The sequence below is a fragment of the Melanostigma gelatinosum genome, assembly GCF_949748355.1.
Source record: "Melanostigma gelatinosum genome assembly, chromosome: 18".
Lineage (NCBI taxonomy): Eukaryota > Metazoa > Chordata > Actinopteri > Perciformes > Zoarcidae > Melanostigma > Melanostigma gelatinosum.
This window is the reverse complement of record NC_136651.1, coordinates 11,382,163-11,395,540: the sequence shown is the minus strand read 5'-3', so window position 1 is coordinate 11,395,540 and position 13,378 is coordinate 11,382,163. Positions and strand designations below refer to the sequence as shown.

The 13,378-nt window shown below is 43.6% G+C and overlaps 2 protein-coding genes across 4 annotated transcripts in view; both read right to left on the bottom strand.

Moving 5' to 3' along the window:
* The window catches only part of rabgap1 (RAB GTPase activating protein 1), a 53,527-nt gene that overhangs the window by 24,974 nt on the left and 15,175 nt on the right, over positions 1 to 13,378 (bottom strand). For all 3 annotated transcript variants that reach the window (XM_079289790.1, XM_079289791.1, XM_079289792.1), the window contains 7 exons: positions 11,836 to 11,940; positions 10,980 to 11,046; positions 10,709 to 10,811; positions 10,102 to 10,271; positions 9,769 to 9,937; positions 8,985 to 9,078; positions 7,299 to 7,449 (listed from right to left, as the gene is read on the bottom strand). In XM_079289790.1, coding sequence (XP_079145916.1) covers positions 7,299 to 7,449; positions 8,985 to 9,078; positions 9,769 to 9,937; positions 10,102 to 10,271; positions 10,709 to 10,811; positions 10,980 to 11,046; positions 11,836 to 11,940 — 859 coding nt within the window. The remainder of the gene's footprint in view (positions 1 to 7,298; positions 7,450 to 8,984; positions 9,079 to 9,768; positions 9,938 to 10,101; positions 10,272 to 10,708; positions 10,812 to 10,979; positions 11,047 to 11,835; positions 11,941 to 13,378) is intronic.
* LOC306792694 (putative G-protein coupled receptor 21) lies at positions 12 to 1,223 on the bottom strand (the record flags this gene model as incomplete). The annotated part of the gene is made up of 1 exon (XM_079289964.1): positions 12 to 1,223. The coding sequence occupies one exon, from the start codon at positions 1,221 to 1,223 to the stop codon at positions 12 to 14; it is 1,212 nt and encodes a 403-aa protein (XP_079146090.1).

The window sequence follows — 13,378 nt, the reverse complement described above, 5'->3', positions numbered from 1 at the left end:
TCTTGTGTGCTCTACACGTGACATGTTGTGCCGATTCCTATGTCCCCATGACCGAATCCATACCCAGTTCCTCCACATCCTTTTTCGACAGAACCAACGAACGCCTTCTTGGTGCCCCTAACCCCAAAGCCACTACTGCCACTGCGCTGCAAACAGAAGGAGCAGAGGCGTTTGAGGCCCTTCCTGAAGGCAGAATTGGAGAGGCTGTAGATGAGACAGTTACAGAAGCTGTTGCTGATGGCGAGCCATGTGGTGAGGAATGACACAGCAGGGTGGTGGTAGATCCCACCGCTCTCCAACAGAAAGTAGACGATGTAGGGCAACCAGAGGATGTAAAACACGCTGGTGATGCGGAACAGTACCATAGCGTATCGCTTGTCTGGGTAGGTTGACGTGGGCTGCTGATACTGTGTTTGGGATTTTTGTGGTTGGGACAAGTGAGACAACTGCCCTTGCTCTACCGATCCCACCGTCGACCCCGGGCCCTGCAGCTGTTGGGGCCGGTAACGTGCGTGGCGCTCGCTGATCTCCCGGGTGTGCTGCCTGCAGATCTTGAAGATGTTGCCGTAGGTGAAGCAAACCGTGAGGGCGGCCGGGGCGTAGAGCAGCGCGACTATGAAGGTCGTGAAAGCCGGACTGGTCCTCCACTCGACCGCGCACCACTCCACCACATCCCCGTGGTAGCCAGGTTTCCCCCACCCGAGAAAGGACGGGAGAAACACCAGAGCGGAGTACAGCCATATCAGAACGATGCAGCATCGCACTCGACAAGGCGTCACCAGGGAGGCGTAAGTCAGAGGCTGCATGATGGCAACGTAGCGGTCTACGCTCACGCACGCCAACGACACCATTGAAACCGATTTCAAAACGGACACCATGTACCCGAACACCTGGCAGGTGAGTTTGGGGTCGAGACCCTGGAGGTGATGGAGGAGGGACAGCGAGGGGAACAGGCAGCTGACCCCCACCAGCAGATCAGCGTACGCCATAGTCTGGATGAAAGCACTGGTGGTGTGCTGGCTGAGCAAGGGGGCGCAGTGAAACACAAAAATCACCACCAGGTTACCAGAAATAATGAGAACAGTGAGAAGACATATGATGGAGACTTCAAGGAGGCAGGTGGTGAACATTTGGGAATAGCCTATCGCAAGTAGGCAGAAGGGAGCGGATGTGTTTGACGGGTCAGGGGAGCTCTGGTTCAGTGGATCCAGGGAGGAATTCATCGTCTTGGGCTGGAATACGTGTCTCTGGGGCCCTTCGAGGGTACGGGGATCCGAAGAACCCACTATTTTGGTTGGTTCTGAAAGGAGCTGTGTGGTTTCAGTCCAAACAAAAAGCTCCATGCTGCGGTTCCATGATGAGCCGGATGCCATCTGCCATTTCAAACGCGGGAGGGATGGAAAGGACAGAGAACGGTGAGAAGCCCCCCAGGGTTTGTCGTCGGTGCGGGCAGTTGTGGTTTTACGAATATACAATAAATATACAAAACCACCAGTGTAAAAACAGACAAAACACACAAAAAGAAATGTTTGTATTCCTTCTCGTCTTCCCGGTTAAGCAAACTTCCCAGCTGAAGAAAAAAGAAAAAAAAAGAATGAAATGTGACTTTGTTTAAAGGAATTCCAGTCCAATCTATGCTTGAAATGCCTCCGCTCCCTATAAAGTCAAGGATGTCTTCAACATCTGCTGCAGCTGCTGAAAGCACAGACTGAAGCTCTCTTATCTCTCTACAGTCCACAGAGTCACAGCTTCCAGTAAAAAGACATTACTGTGTAATGTGCTGTGTACATGAAGGAGACATTGAGCGTAATATCTCCTTTTTTATTCTGCCCGTCCTGCTTCTCTCTCCAGCTTCTTCTTCCTCTTGTTTCTTGCCTCTTCTCACTCCTCTATGTCCGCTTGCTCTTGTCTCAGTTTTCTGTCTGGTCCTTTCGCAGTAAGAGCACAGTGGACTGCCGTGAGCCGAGAGGATGAAGGCAGTGCGCAGGGTGACTGATATTTAAAACACGTACACACACACACACATACAATCACACCTCAGCTGTTGTTTCTATCCAGAGGAGCAGCAACTATGTCTGGACTGGAAATGAGGTAGGCAGGCATACCGATGCTGGGAGAAACCCCCCCGTGTTCATTTATCCTCCTTTGCTGTCTCTCTCACTCCCTCTGCCTCTCTCTCGCTCGGTCTCTACAGAAACAGTGTCACTGAGGCCCCTCCCCTTCCCTGTGGCTCCAACCAATGATAAACTATCAGGGCACAAGGCTTGCCTCCTTCCCCCACCCTCTCACCCCTTCCTGTTTTATTTATTTATTGTTTAATGGCTGTGTTTCTCATAATCACCCCACGATTCAAACACTCTTTCACACTGTTCAAATAAGTAACATTCAGTGTTCAGGGCTCTTTTGACCGTCGACATCTCGGCAGCCTCTCACCTCGTCGGGCATTTTGAGCTGTAAGAATGGACATTGTCTTTCTACAGTGCAGAAAAGTTATTGTATTTGCTTGCAGGAAGACAAAAAAAAACTGCATGCCTGGGTGCAGTTTACAGGAACTATTTCTATTATTAGTCTAATTGTAAACCAAGGACATACAGTACAAGGCAGCGGGTCCCCTATAGCGCTGTGTGTCTTGTGACTCCTTTACATACAGTATTCGCTTAATGCTGCACAAAGGTTATATCAGCGATATGTGTGCGAGTTTAAATTCTGCTTCCGTAAATAAAAAGCACAGCGACGGACTGTTAAAAGTCTTGTTATTTAAAAGAAAGACTCCATTAAGATGAATGTGTTACATTTTCTCTACTTGTTTGTTAAGGAAGCCATAAATGCATTTTCACTGGCTCTATGAGTTATTTTCAGGCTGGTACTCTATTGTACACTGATCACAATTAACGTGTTAAATACATTTTACCGGTAACTACTTTACTAATTTTCATTAGACGGATTTAAATACATGAAAGCAAAGCGCAAGTAATTGAATTTGCGCACACAGCCTGTGTGTAATTACCAGCTGATTCACTAACGCATCAAGTAATTATGCAATCAGTAACCGGGTCTGCCTTCTAGGTGCAAACCGCAAGTGAAGGAGACATGGAAAGCTGCGATTCAATGGTTCAGCAAGTTCAGAGATGAAATGCAAAGAGGTGGAGATGCTAAAATTATGAATTTCTAAGGACACTTTAAGTCCAACTGAGAAATGCTTTGCTTAAAAACATATGCTTACGTAATGTATTACACTCATTACACAAATGTCCACAAATGTTATTACTTTTCCTTTCACATGAAATTTGAACAGTAACTTTGCCAATGTGTGTGTGTGTGTGTGCTTGTGATTGTGAATGCATCAGCAGATGCTGTGCCTCCACTTAGCACAGTCTGCTATACCCAGCTAGCATGACCTCTCCAGGCGTCTTTTAATCTTCCTCAGGGCAACATCAACTGAAAGCTTTTTTTATTGCAGGGCTCTAAAGGACTCGGTTGAAGTCTTTTCCCCTCAATTTTCTTAACCAGTTTATCCCCAACTAGTGTCCCTCCGTCTCCCTCAGCTGACTCTGTGCTAGAATAATCACCAGCTCCGTTATTTTTAGATTATATGATGTGCCGATTCCATTTAATTACTCAGAATCCTAATGAGGATTTAGCGGCTCTACATCCGAAGAGGAGTGTGTCTCAGGGAGGGCAATTCGGTGTAGCGTGATGGACACAGACACACACACACACACACACACACACACACACACACACACACACACACACACACACACACACACACACACACACACACACACACACACACACACACACACACACACACACACACACACACACACACCTTTCTCCCCCACAATCCTGACACACTCCCATGCTTTCACACACCTCCTCTGCCCACCACACAAGGAGCTAAAAATAGATGATGGCGCGATGAAATGGGTTGGAAGAGGAAGAGGAGAAAAGGATGAGGGGAGGGACTCAAAGATAACGACGAGCTCGTCAAAGGTGATCGGAGGAAGAGGCGGAGGAAAGAAAGACAAACAATATTGCAAAAACAAAATCAGCTTTGTGAGAATGAGGAAGAGGGATCTAAAAGTGAGATTATAAAACTAACAAACATGCAATTCAACGGTATAATACTCACTGTGTACTTCCACTTCAGAGGAAAGCATTCTAGTACTACATTTACCCGACAAGAGAAATGTTACTGATTGTGTTGAAAAACCGGATTTGACTCACAAAATACAATTGTTATTCATTAAACTATCCAGCTGAACAGAGCGCTGCTCACTTGTTCATCAAAAGTTTATTCATGGATGGAGTTTCCTTGCTTTACAGTCAGACATAAAAGTAATCAGTCAGACTGTGCCAACCTTTGTATCAGCAGCATAAAACAGAAGAAGAACTGGTCTACCGATGTCCTATCTGAGGTTTTCATTAAATTTAGAATTGCCTTGTAGGAGTAGAAATGAAAAGAACTGGACTATTAATACACTAACATTAATATCTGAGAGTAAATAATGTTTCTCTGTGTAGTCGCTATGGTGAGCTTAGAGCTAGTACACAAACACAAACACCAGGCAAGGGTGGTGAGAGTTGTTATACAGTAACAGACGAAACATTAATATAATAAGATACACAAGAGTCCAGCCTGTTGCCTAACCCTACGGGAGCAGAGAGACAGACAAAGAAAGAAAAGCAGACACGTCGGGGCAACAAGACAGCAGGAGAAAGAGGCAAGAAGACAGTGTGACAAAAAAACACAAATGAGCAGGCAGACAGAGAGAGACAGGCAGACACACAAGTCAACAGAAGCACAAACAGCTCTATAGAAGTCAGAGGGAGCCAGATCGACAGAGAGGCAGGCATACGGGTCAGTATGTGGGTCAGACAGAGACGGGTAGGCAGGCAGGTATACGAGCGCTTGTTTTGGCTCTCCACAGCAGGCCTGTGTTTATCTGACCACATTGTGTCTACACTACACAGATCTGTTGTGTATGCTCAGATAGACACCTGAGGGGACATTTGTAACATTCTGCCTCTCTCCTGTAGGTAAAAGGTGGTTTAAAAAACACCGTTGAATATAAAGCAGTAACACAATAGTGTGACACAACACTATCAACCACACACACACAAGCCAACGAGAACCTCAACAATCACTATAGAGTTGAATCAACAGCTCTCTGACACTGTCATGCAAGTGTACATAAGTTGACATAAGAAATGCAGTGTGTTAGTGTTAATACTGTCAACAGTTTACCCGTCTTATAGAAAGTAATAGTAAACGTTGTTGCGTCACATTTGTCTTTCTTGACCAATGATTTGTTTGCCAGACTTAGTAACTCTGTCCGTGACTCGCTTCTACTCGCTATGAATTGCAAAATGTCGACCGGTACTTTCGGTATTTAGCAGCAGGAACCCTCATGTGGGGAAATTCATTTGGGCTCCATTGGAAAAGAATAGGTTCAATGTCCATAAATGCCTTTGTATTCAGATATGTGGATGAACACCAAGTTCAGATGGGGGGGGGGGGGGGGGGGGGCGCTAGCTCGGACATGATGTGCACAGAGTGCACTACAGCACAAAGACAAGCACAGGCAGAATGCACACGAAACAAATTAGGAGCTGGCACATGGAGTATGGTATGTAGACATTTGAAAATAGGAGCTGAAAAGGGAAGGAAGGAATGTGTACATGAGAAGATAAGTTTTAATTAGTACCTGTAACAATGCCAAACATCAAAGTCAATTAAGTTATTTCCTAATTAGCACATGTACTATTCAGAGTACCACTATGCAATACATTTCAATACTCTTTTCAACATGTTAGAACTATTCTATTAGCAGTGACTTTTGTCTTAGTTTGAGTTTTTGTTTGACTTTTTTTTACTTTGTGCACACCTCGTTGTGTTGAATACGATTCATCATCTTTCTGTACTTTAACTCTTCTTGGCTACCTTTCACCAGTCGTGCTCAAAGGAGACCAAATAAAACATGCAAATCATCCTTCAGACTCAGATAAAGCTGCACAGGTTCTCTGCACTTTTCTGTGTGTGTCCGTTGGCTGACGTAGAAACCCGGAACGCTTCAAGTGCTTCTGGAATAAATTCCAATCCAACTTTCTGTCCGACGACGATCAATGACTAATATATTTTGGCATTGTGATGTTATTGTTGTCACGAATTGTTGAGTGAATGCTGAGATTCCATTCATGCCATTCATGTTTAACAGATAACAGCACGGCTCACACGTTAGTTTGATGTCAAACTTCTATTTAACTTTTAATATCCCCAATTTTTCCATCGTCACATGCCAGAGATGTAAGGCCAAAATAAAAGAAAAGATAAAGAGCAAAAGAAAAAGTGAGGGTGGAGGGAGAGCAGAGGGGGAGAAAGGGCAAGACCGACATCTTGTCACCACCTGAGACCCGGCTTGCTGCCTGGGGATGTTGCCTTTACATAAGAACAGTGGGCAGAGCGGCAGCCCGAGAAATAAGGACACAGACTAGCACACTGTTCTCAGCGCTTAACCAACTCCAGCAGTGCGAAGTCACTTTCTTTTCATTCTAACGTACAGTACACAAGGACAGCGCTACACATGCAAACCATCATTCTCCAACCAACTCTAAACGCCAGCTGTCATTTCTGAACACACACAGACGCAGGTCTGCAGGAAAAGAGGCACATAGAGGCAATAACGTACCCAAGCAGCTATGAGGAAAACACAGCTCATGAAATATAACTCCTTACTTTTAGAAGTTCATAAACAGGTCGTTACAAATATATTTCGTTTCTCCATCTCAGGAATTATTGAGTTATAAGAAGTTATGGATTATTAGTTTTAACAGAGCCATTAACGCAGAACAAATGTCTTCTTGAAGAGAAAGTGCATAAACCTTTCACAACACCAAAAGCATGAGAGGAGAAACTCATGAAACATGGCCGTCAATGGCCCCTGGAGTGTGCTTTCAAACAACTGTTGCCAAGGACAATAACAGGAACACATGTGGTCTGGCCAGCACAAAGCAAAAAAACATACAAGAAATGAAAATATGCTTGAATTGAATGCGTTTCAGTTAATGAGATCAAACTATAACCAAGTGTAAAAACAACAAACAAAACTGTGACAGAGGAAAAAAAAAAGTCTCATTTGATGGCTTCAGCTTTGACAGAGATTTAGAAATAGGTGAGAGGTGACGCGAGTTCTTCTTGTTGAAGGACTGCTTACACCACCGACATTAGGGGATCATGGGACTGTTATTATGCCCTGACCATGTTTAACAAAGACAACACTTCCGTGCGGGCTTACCTTTGTGATCAGAGTGCGGTACTCTTCTACCTGGTGGTCATTGTTGTGGCAGCCTGCCAGGAGCTGCCACACCTCCCCGCGGAGAGCCTCGGGAATGCCGCTCCGCACCAAAGCCGGCAGCGGCCTGGGACGCACTGATAAGTTCATGTGCCTGAGAAGAGAGAGAGAGAGACGTGACAGTTAATCAAAGACATACTCGTTTTATGTCGCCAGATTCTTGCATATCTGCAATCTTTGTGGGCACACCTGTGTACAATATCTAACGAAAACATTGTTTCCATTGCCTCTACATTGTGTCTGAAAAGGACCGTCATCCTCTCTACAGATGATCATGACAGTGAGGAGGAGTTGTATCATCTAATAGAACAAGAATAGGGATTCACGGGCCTATAGCGGTCTTTCAAAAGATCCAGTCTCCCCTACCACAAAGGATACAATCAATCAATGAATGTAATCAGAATACAAAATATGTGTCGCTTTTGTACAGCATCCATGTAATTCTCAACTTTAAAACTTTTCCCCCGTCTGGCATTGGTACATTAGTTTTGCTGTATTTGTTTCTATGCATATTTTTTAGCAGGATGGGGAAGACAATAGACAATAGAAGACAATAAGCCAGTGAAAAGTACAGCAACAATACACAGAGGGCAAGTTTTAATGCTTTCCTTCCTCATCTTCACATTTACATGTCGAAGCTGTTGGCAAAACACTGCCTCTCAGAGAGTGATTTACGCCGTATGCACTATAAAATGAACTGCGGTTATCTTCCATTAGCGAGTGGCAGAGACGGAATCAGAGAGAAAGAGAACTTGGAGGCACAGCTGCATCTACCTAACAGAAAACCCCATGACCCCTGATGACTGTCTCCCCCTTTCTTAATACACCCCTCTCCATTTTCTGAGTTTGTTTGGCGTGTTTGTTTCCGAGTGTCAGGTTACGCAATACATGGCATTTTCTATTGAGACTAAAAGGGAACAAAAAGTATGCTGTGTACCTTTCAGTGTGCATGCATGTGTGAGTGCATATGACGTAAGTAATGCCAGGTCTGGTCCTCAGGGGTACGAGGTTGTAAAGGGCTTTCTGTGATTTGCCAAAATCACCAATCGCTCGCACAAAGCCTGGTATTATGACAGGCTAGTCTTATGATTCCTCTCTTTGCTTAGGCATTATCCTGATCAGATAAGTGAGGCGAATACTCCCCAACACATTCGATGTGCTAACGGCGATGTCAACATTGTGTATTGTCCAAGAACATTGAAGCCAAAAATAGCAGGTAGTGAAGAAGTATTGTACAAATTCAACTAAATGATACTATTCTCTTGAAAAAGATACACGAGCACAGACAGGGAGAAGAGGGAGGCATGTGGGCGCGTGTGTGTGTGTGTGTGTGTGTGTGTGTGTGTGTGTGTGGAGCTTAACTTGCAGCTAATTAAAGTCTGAGCAGTTGCAATTCAGTTCATCACAAGCTTTTGATTAAAAACAAATGCAGTAATGGAAGAGGGACGCCATCTTAATAAGCTGCTTATCAGGAACTCCTGCTTGCTGCTCTCTCTTTCCCATACAGTACATCCGCTAAACCCCCCCATACAAAAATTTGTTAGTGTGTGTGTGTGTGTGTGTGTGTGTGTGTGTGTGTAACAGCAATAGAAGAGGAAGGACACATTTAACAAGGCAACAAAGCCTTACCACTTGGTTAACAAGTCCCCCCAGGTCTCCAGGATCTTCTCTGCACACTCCTTGGAAACATCACCTGACCCGCTGAGTAACGGCTCATCATTATCTGGACACACGTGTACAAATGCAAAACTTCTATTTGAACTATTTTGATATCCTCTGAAAAGCGGTACGATCTTAATGTACCCTGGTATCTATTCACAACAACAAGCGAGGAGCAATCAATGGACGTGCAGTCCAAAGAGTGAGATCAAACTGTGCCAAAGGGCTAAAGACTAAAAAAAACAAAACGGACAGATACAAAAAGTTCCTCAGTCATGCTCTCTCTTTGCTACCTCCAACAGTCACGCAAAAACTCACACACCGCTGCTGGCTAAGTATTCTGCGTGGATACAGTACAAACAGTTCTGTAACATAGTGTTTGATCAACCACACAGGGTTATTACTTTTATTATTGTGTTTTTGGAGACGCCAGCTTCTTAATGAAGTCAGTCCTGAACCAAGGACACCACGATGGTTCGGCATTGCAGTCATTTATGTTATCTTGCCAGTTAAGCTTCTGCTTTGAGGTCGTTTGTGTCTGACGTGATCAAGTACAAGTGGTTCAAAACAGTTAAAACATATGACTCTGCTAGTCAGTCTTCTTCTGTGGTTCTATGTGGACATGTTTGCGATGGAATCTTTTCATATTTGCAGGAATTTGATGTTTAATAACATATTTTCTATTCTTCTGTATTATGTGCAGTTAATAAAATAAGAATGTCATAAAAGGGGGGCTTGACAAAAATCCAATCACCTTCCTCTTCATCATCCTCAGGTGGTGAAGTGACCGTGTTACCGGTCCCGGAGGCCATGATGCCGGGACTAGCTGTGGTCTTCCGTTTCTCTCTCTCAGTCTCGCTTTCCAAACTCACCACCTCATAAAGCGTGTCGGAGGCCGGACTCTTACGCTCCTTACGCTCCATCTGAGGAGAAACCATCCATTGCATTTCCCTTTCAAATATTACCGAGCAATTACAAAAATCACAGTGTATTAACAAAACCGGTGTAGTTGCGTCATCGCAGGCCACAGCTGACGTACGCCGCAATTCACAGAGGAAATGGAAATTGGTGTCATGACTTGACATACCTGTCGCAGTCTAAGGTAGAAGGTCTCAGTGTAGTTACGCTTGCTGAAGGGCCAGAACAGCCTGTCATTTGGGGAGCAGACTCTGACCCTCGTCTCCAGCAGGAAACGGACCGGCTCCTCCACCTCTGTGATCACCAGGTCCACTGCTGTCGTCATGTACATGAATTTATCTGGAAAGCAAGAAAACGGCTCAAATGTTGTTGTCCCCCCCCCCCAGTGAGTAATTCCCTTCCATTCGCCATCTATAACAAATACATATTCAAGCCAAACCCTGTCAGCTATATTTATGAGTGATCTGTTCAAATATTGTAGTTCCTGCTTCATATTTTAACAGTAGTTCTAACAGGAATGGCAATTATTATAGTCCAGTTTCCATGCCTGATACGTGTAGGTATAACTGAACATTAAATTGCTCCTTCACAGCTTGATTTGAGGATTTGTGTAACCAGTGCAAAGTGATTTTCACACTTGGAAATGTGTCGTATATTAGTGTGAAAATATGTGCGAATAAACAACCAACTAACTCATGAAATATGAACCCATGAAATAATAACTGTTGAAAAATCATTCCGTTTTATGTGAATTTCGACGGATTATTAGCCGTTACCTTTGGGCGTTTCCTCATTCACAGGCTGGAACTGAGGCGTGTTGGGGTTCCAACTTCCTGTGATGATGTAAGACTTCCCGTCGGAACTCTTTCCCATTGACTCCTGAAGGGGCACAAGTTGGAGGAAGTTAGCGAACACACTCACTCACTCACACACACACACACACACACACCACACACACACACACACACACACACACACACACACACACACACACACACACACACACACACACACACACACACACACACACGAAAAACAGTCACCCACCAGATCTAGCAGGTGCATGTCGCTGTTCTTCACATTTTTCCCTGGGCTGAGCAGGAGGCCGAAACACCTGGGAAAGGGGAAACACATGAAAGCACACAACACACACACACAAATGCAAGAGAGAGGAAGGTGAAATTAATAGGATTACATCAGTAAAAAGGAGGGGGAAAAAAAGGAACAAGAGCGGGAACTAGAACTATAAATCTCCCTAAAGAGTAAAACCAGTTGTTCACCATCACAAGTTACCGCAAATAGCTTCCTGCACTGATCCTCTAACACAGACCAGAACATGGAGAATATTAAACACAGCCCTTCAGTCCTCATATTCCCGGCGTTCATCAAACAATAACAAACCACCGTGAAAATGGAAGCCTGCAGAAAAAAGGTGATGGAATGTTTACATTTCAACAGATTTATCAAACCGTGGAAAATGAAGAGCCTCGGAGACAGACTGGCATCCATCAGCATCTTAAAGCTGTGCCGGAACACTTAAACCTTGAGGCGGGCCGACGCCCGGATGTAAAGACGTTCACCGGTGTGTGTTTATCAATTATGGCTTGAGTGATTCCTTTCTTATGAATGTCTGTTTTAAGCAGAGACACATCTCAACTGAAGCAAATGGAGGACGGTCTGACAGATACGTGACAAATTCTCTTTATTCCTTTTAGGAGAATTCCAGACTGACAAACATTTATATCCTCCATTCCCTTGGCTGCTTACATTAATCTAGACTATGGCACCGTATAGCAAACCAGTGCCTCTGAGGACGCTACTCTGAATCAATTCACTAGATGTATTGTGTGTGTGTGTGTGTGTGTGTGTGTGTGTGCGTGCGTGTGTGCGTGCTTTATTTTACCTCTCAATAGCCAGTTCCTTATTGGAGGTCTGCTGGACATAAATAACAATTTTCTTGTCCATTCCTGCACGCAGCTTGAAGCTCTGCTTGTCCTTTGCTACAGCACTGAATATGCAAAAACAAGAAATAATATAATTTTTAACAGATCATCAATAGAAAAAAACAGACATGAATGTGACAAAAACATACAGATGTTTGAAAGGGACACAGTGAGGCAAACTCACACCTATTACACATCATTCAGACCTTATTTTAGAAGATAATCCTATGAAATTAATTGTTGATTGATTAATTGTTGAAGACTGTTGAAGGTTGTTTAGTTCTGGACTGGGAAGGAAAACAATAATCCTGCAGTTTCTAATTTTTATACAAACTAGCACATACAACCTGACCAATGAAATGTATTTCTAGTCAGTCAATCAGCCAGTCTGACAGACCATGGCTCATAATCAAAACAGACCCATTTCTCATAATAAAAGTGTGCATCAGAGCCATTTTCAAACGTGCTTTGGCACCGGTTCCTTTCCTGCTCTGCTTTCGGGGCTGGAAAAGAACCAAGTTTGAGACAAGAAGAGTAATCAACATTCTCCAAACCTTCGCAGAAATAAATTCCTGAGGAAACACTGAAGAAACCCTGCGGTAGAAAGTTTCTGAACATTAATCAATTTGAAATATATTGCAAACATTTGGAACCTGCCATGATCTCAGGCAGTGCTCGAATCACAAACACCTGTCTCTTTTGAGTAGAGACTTGATGAACCAGATAGTTTTATACAGAACTATATTATTATTTTACACTGAAACTAGAGCCTGCAGATAAACAGGCTTATTTACAGACTATTAAAAAGGAACAATGATTTAAATATATTCCACTTCAATTCTATGTTACAGATATTCTACTGTATAAATGTACAGTTTCTATAGATTATTCATTCCAGTTGTGGAAATGATTCTGCCACATAAACGTGCGATGTGCTTGCATGTGAGAGCTGTTTGTTTGGAAGTCTGCGCACTGGAAAATAATCAATGGAGAGCTAATGAGGAGGAAATATGTGCTGGCTAAAAATAACCACAGGCATCATTTTCGTTTGGTTTATTTTCTAAATAAGCTGAGTGTCTGTTGGGCTGTTTGTGAACACAAGGAAGTGTCTCACTGGTGTGGGAAAATAAATAAAAAAGAGGTCGAGGAAGGTTGGCTGAATGGAGCAAACAGGAACTTTCTGTCACAGAATGGTGGCGCAAATACTGGCAATCAAATATTTAACGATGATGATGTTTAAGGTTTCTATACATTTTCCAATTTTTCTAAATGCCATACAACACTGGTTATGTTTGACGATTAAAGCTGGTGTTCAGTACAGTTGTGATGACGGAGACTGAACCGTATGCCCTCATCCAGAGTACATCAAATTCATTCATCTCCGGCAAAAGCCGCAGTAGACTCAACAGAAAAAAAAGTTCCATTATGTTTCCAGACGTCTGCGCAACTACAAAGTCTATCAATTACGCGTGTTCATTTTTCACATTTTAGACCGCTGTGTAA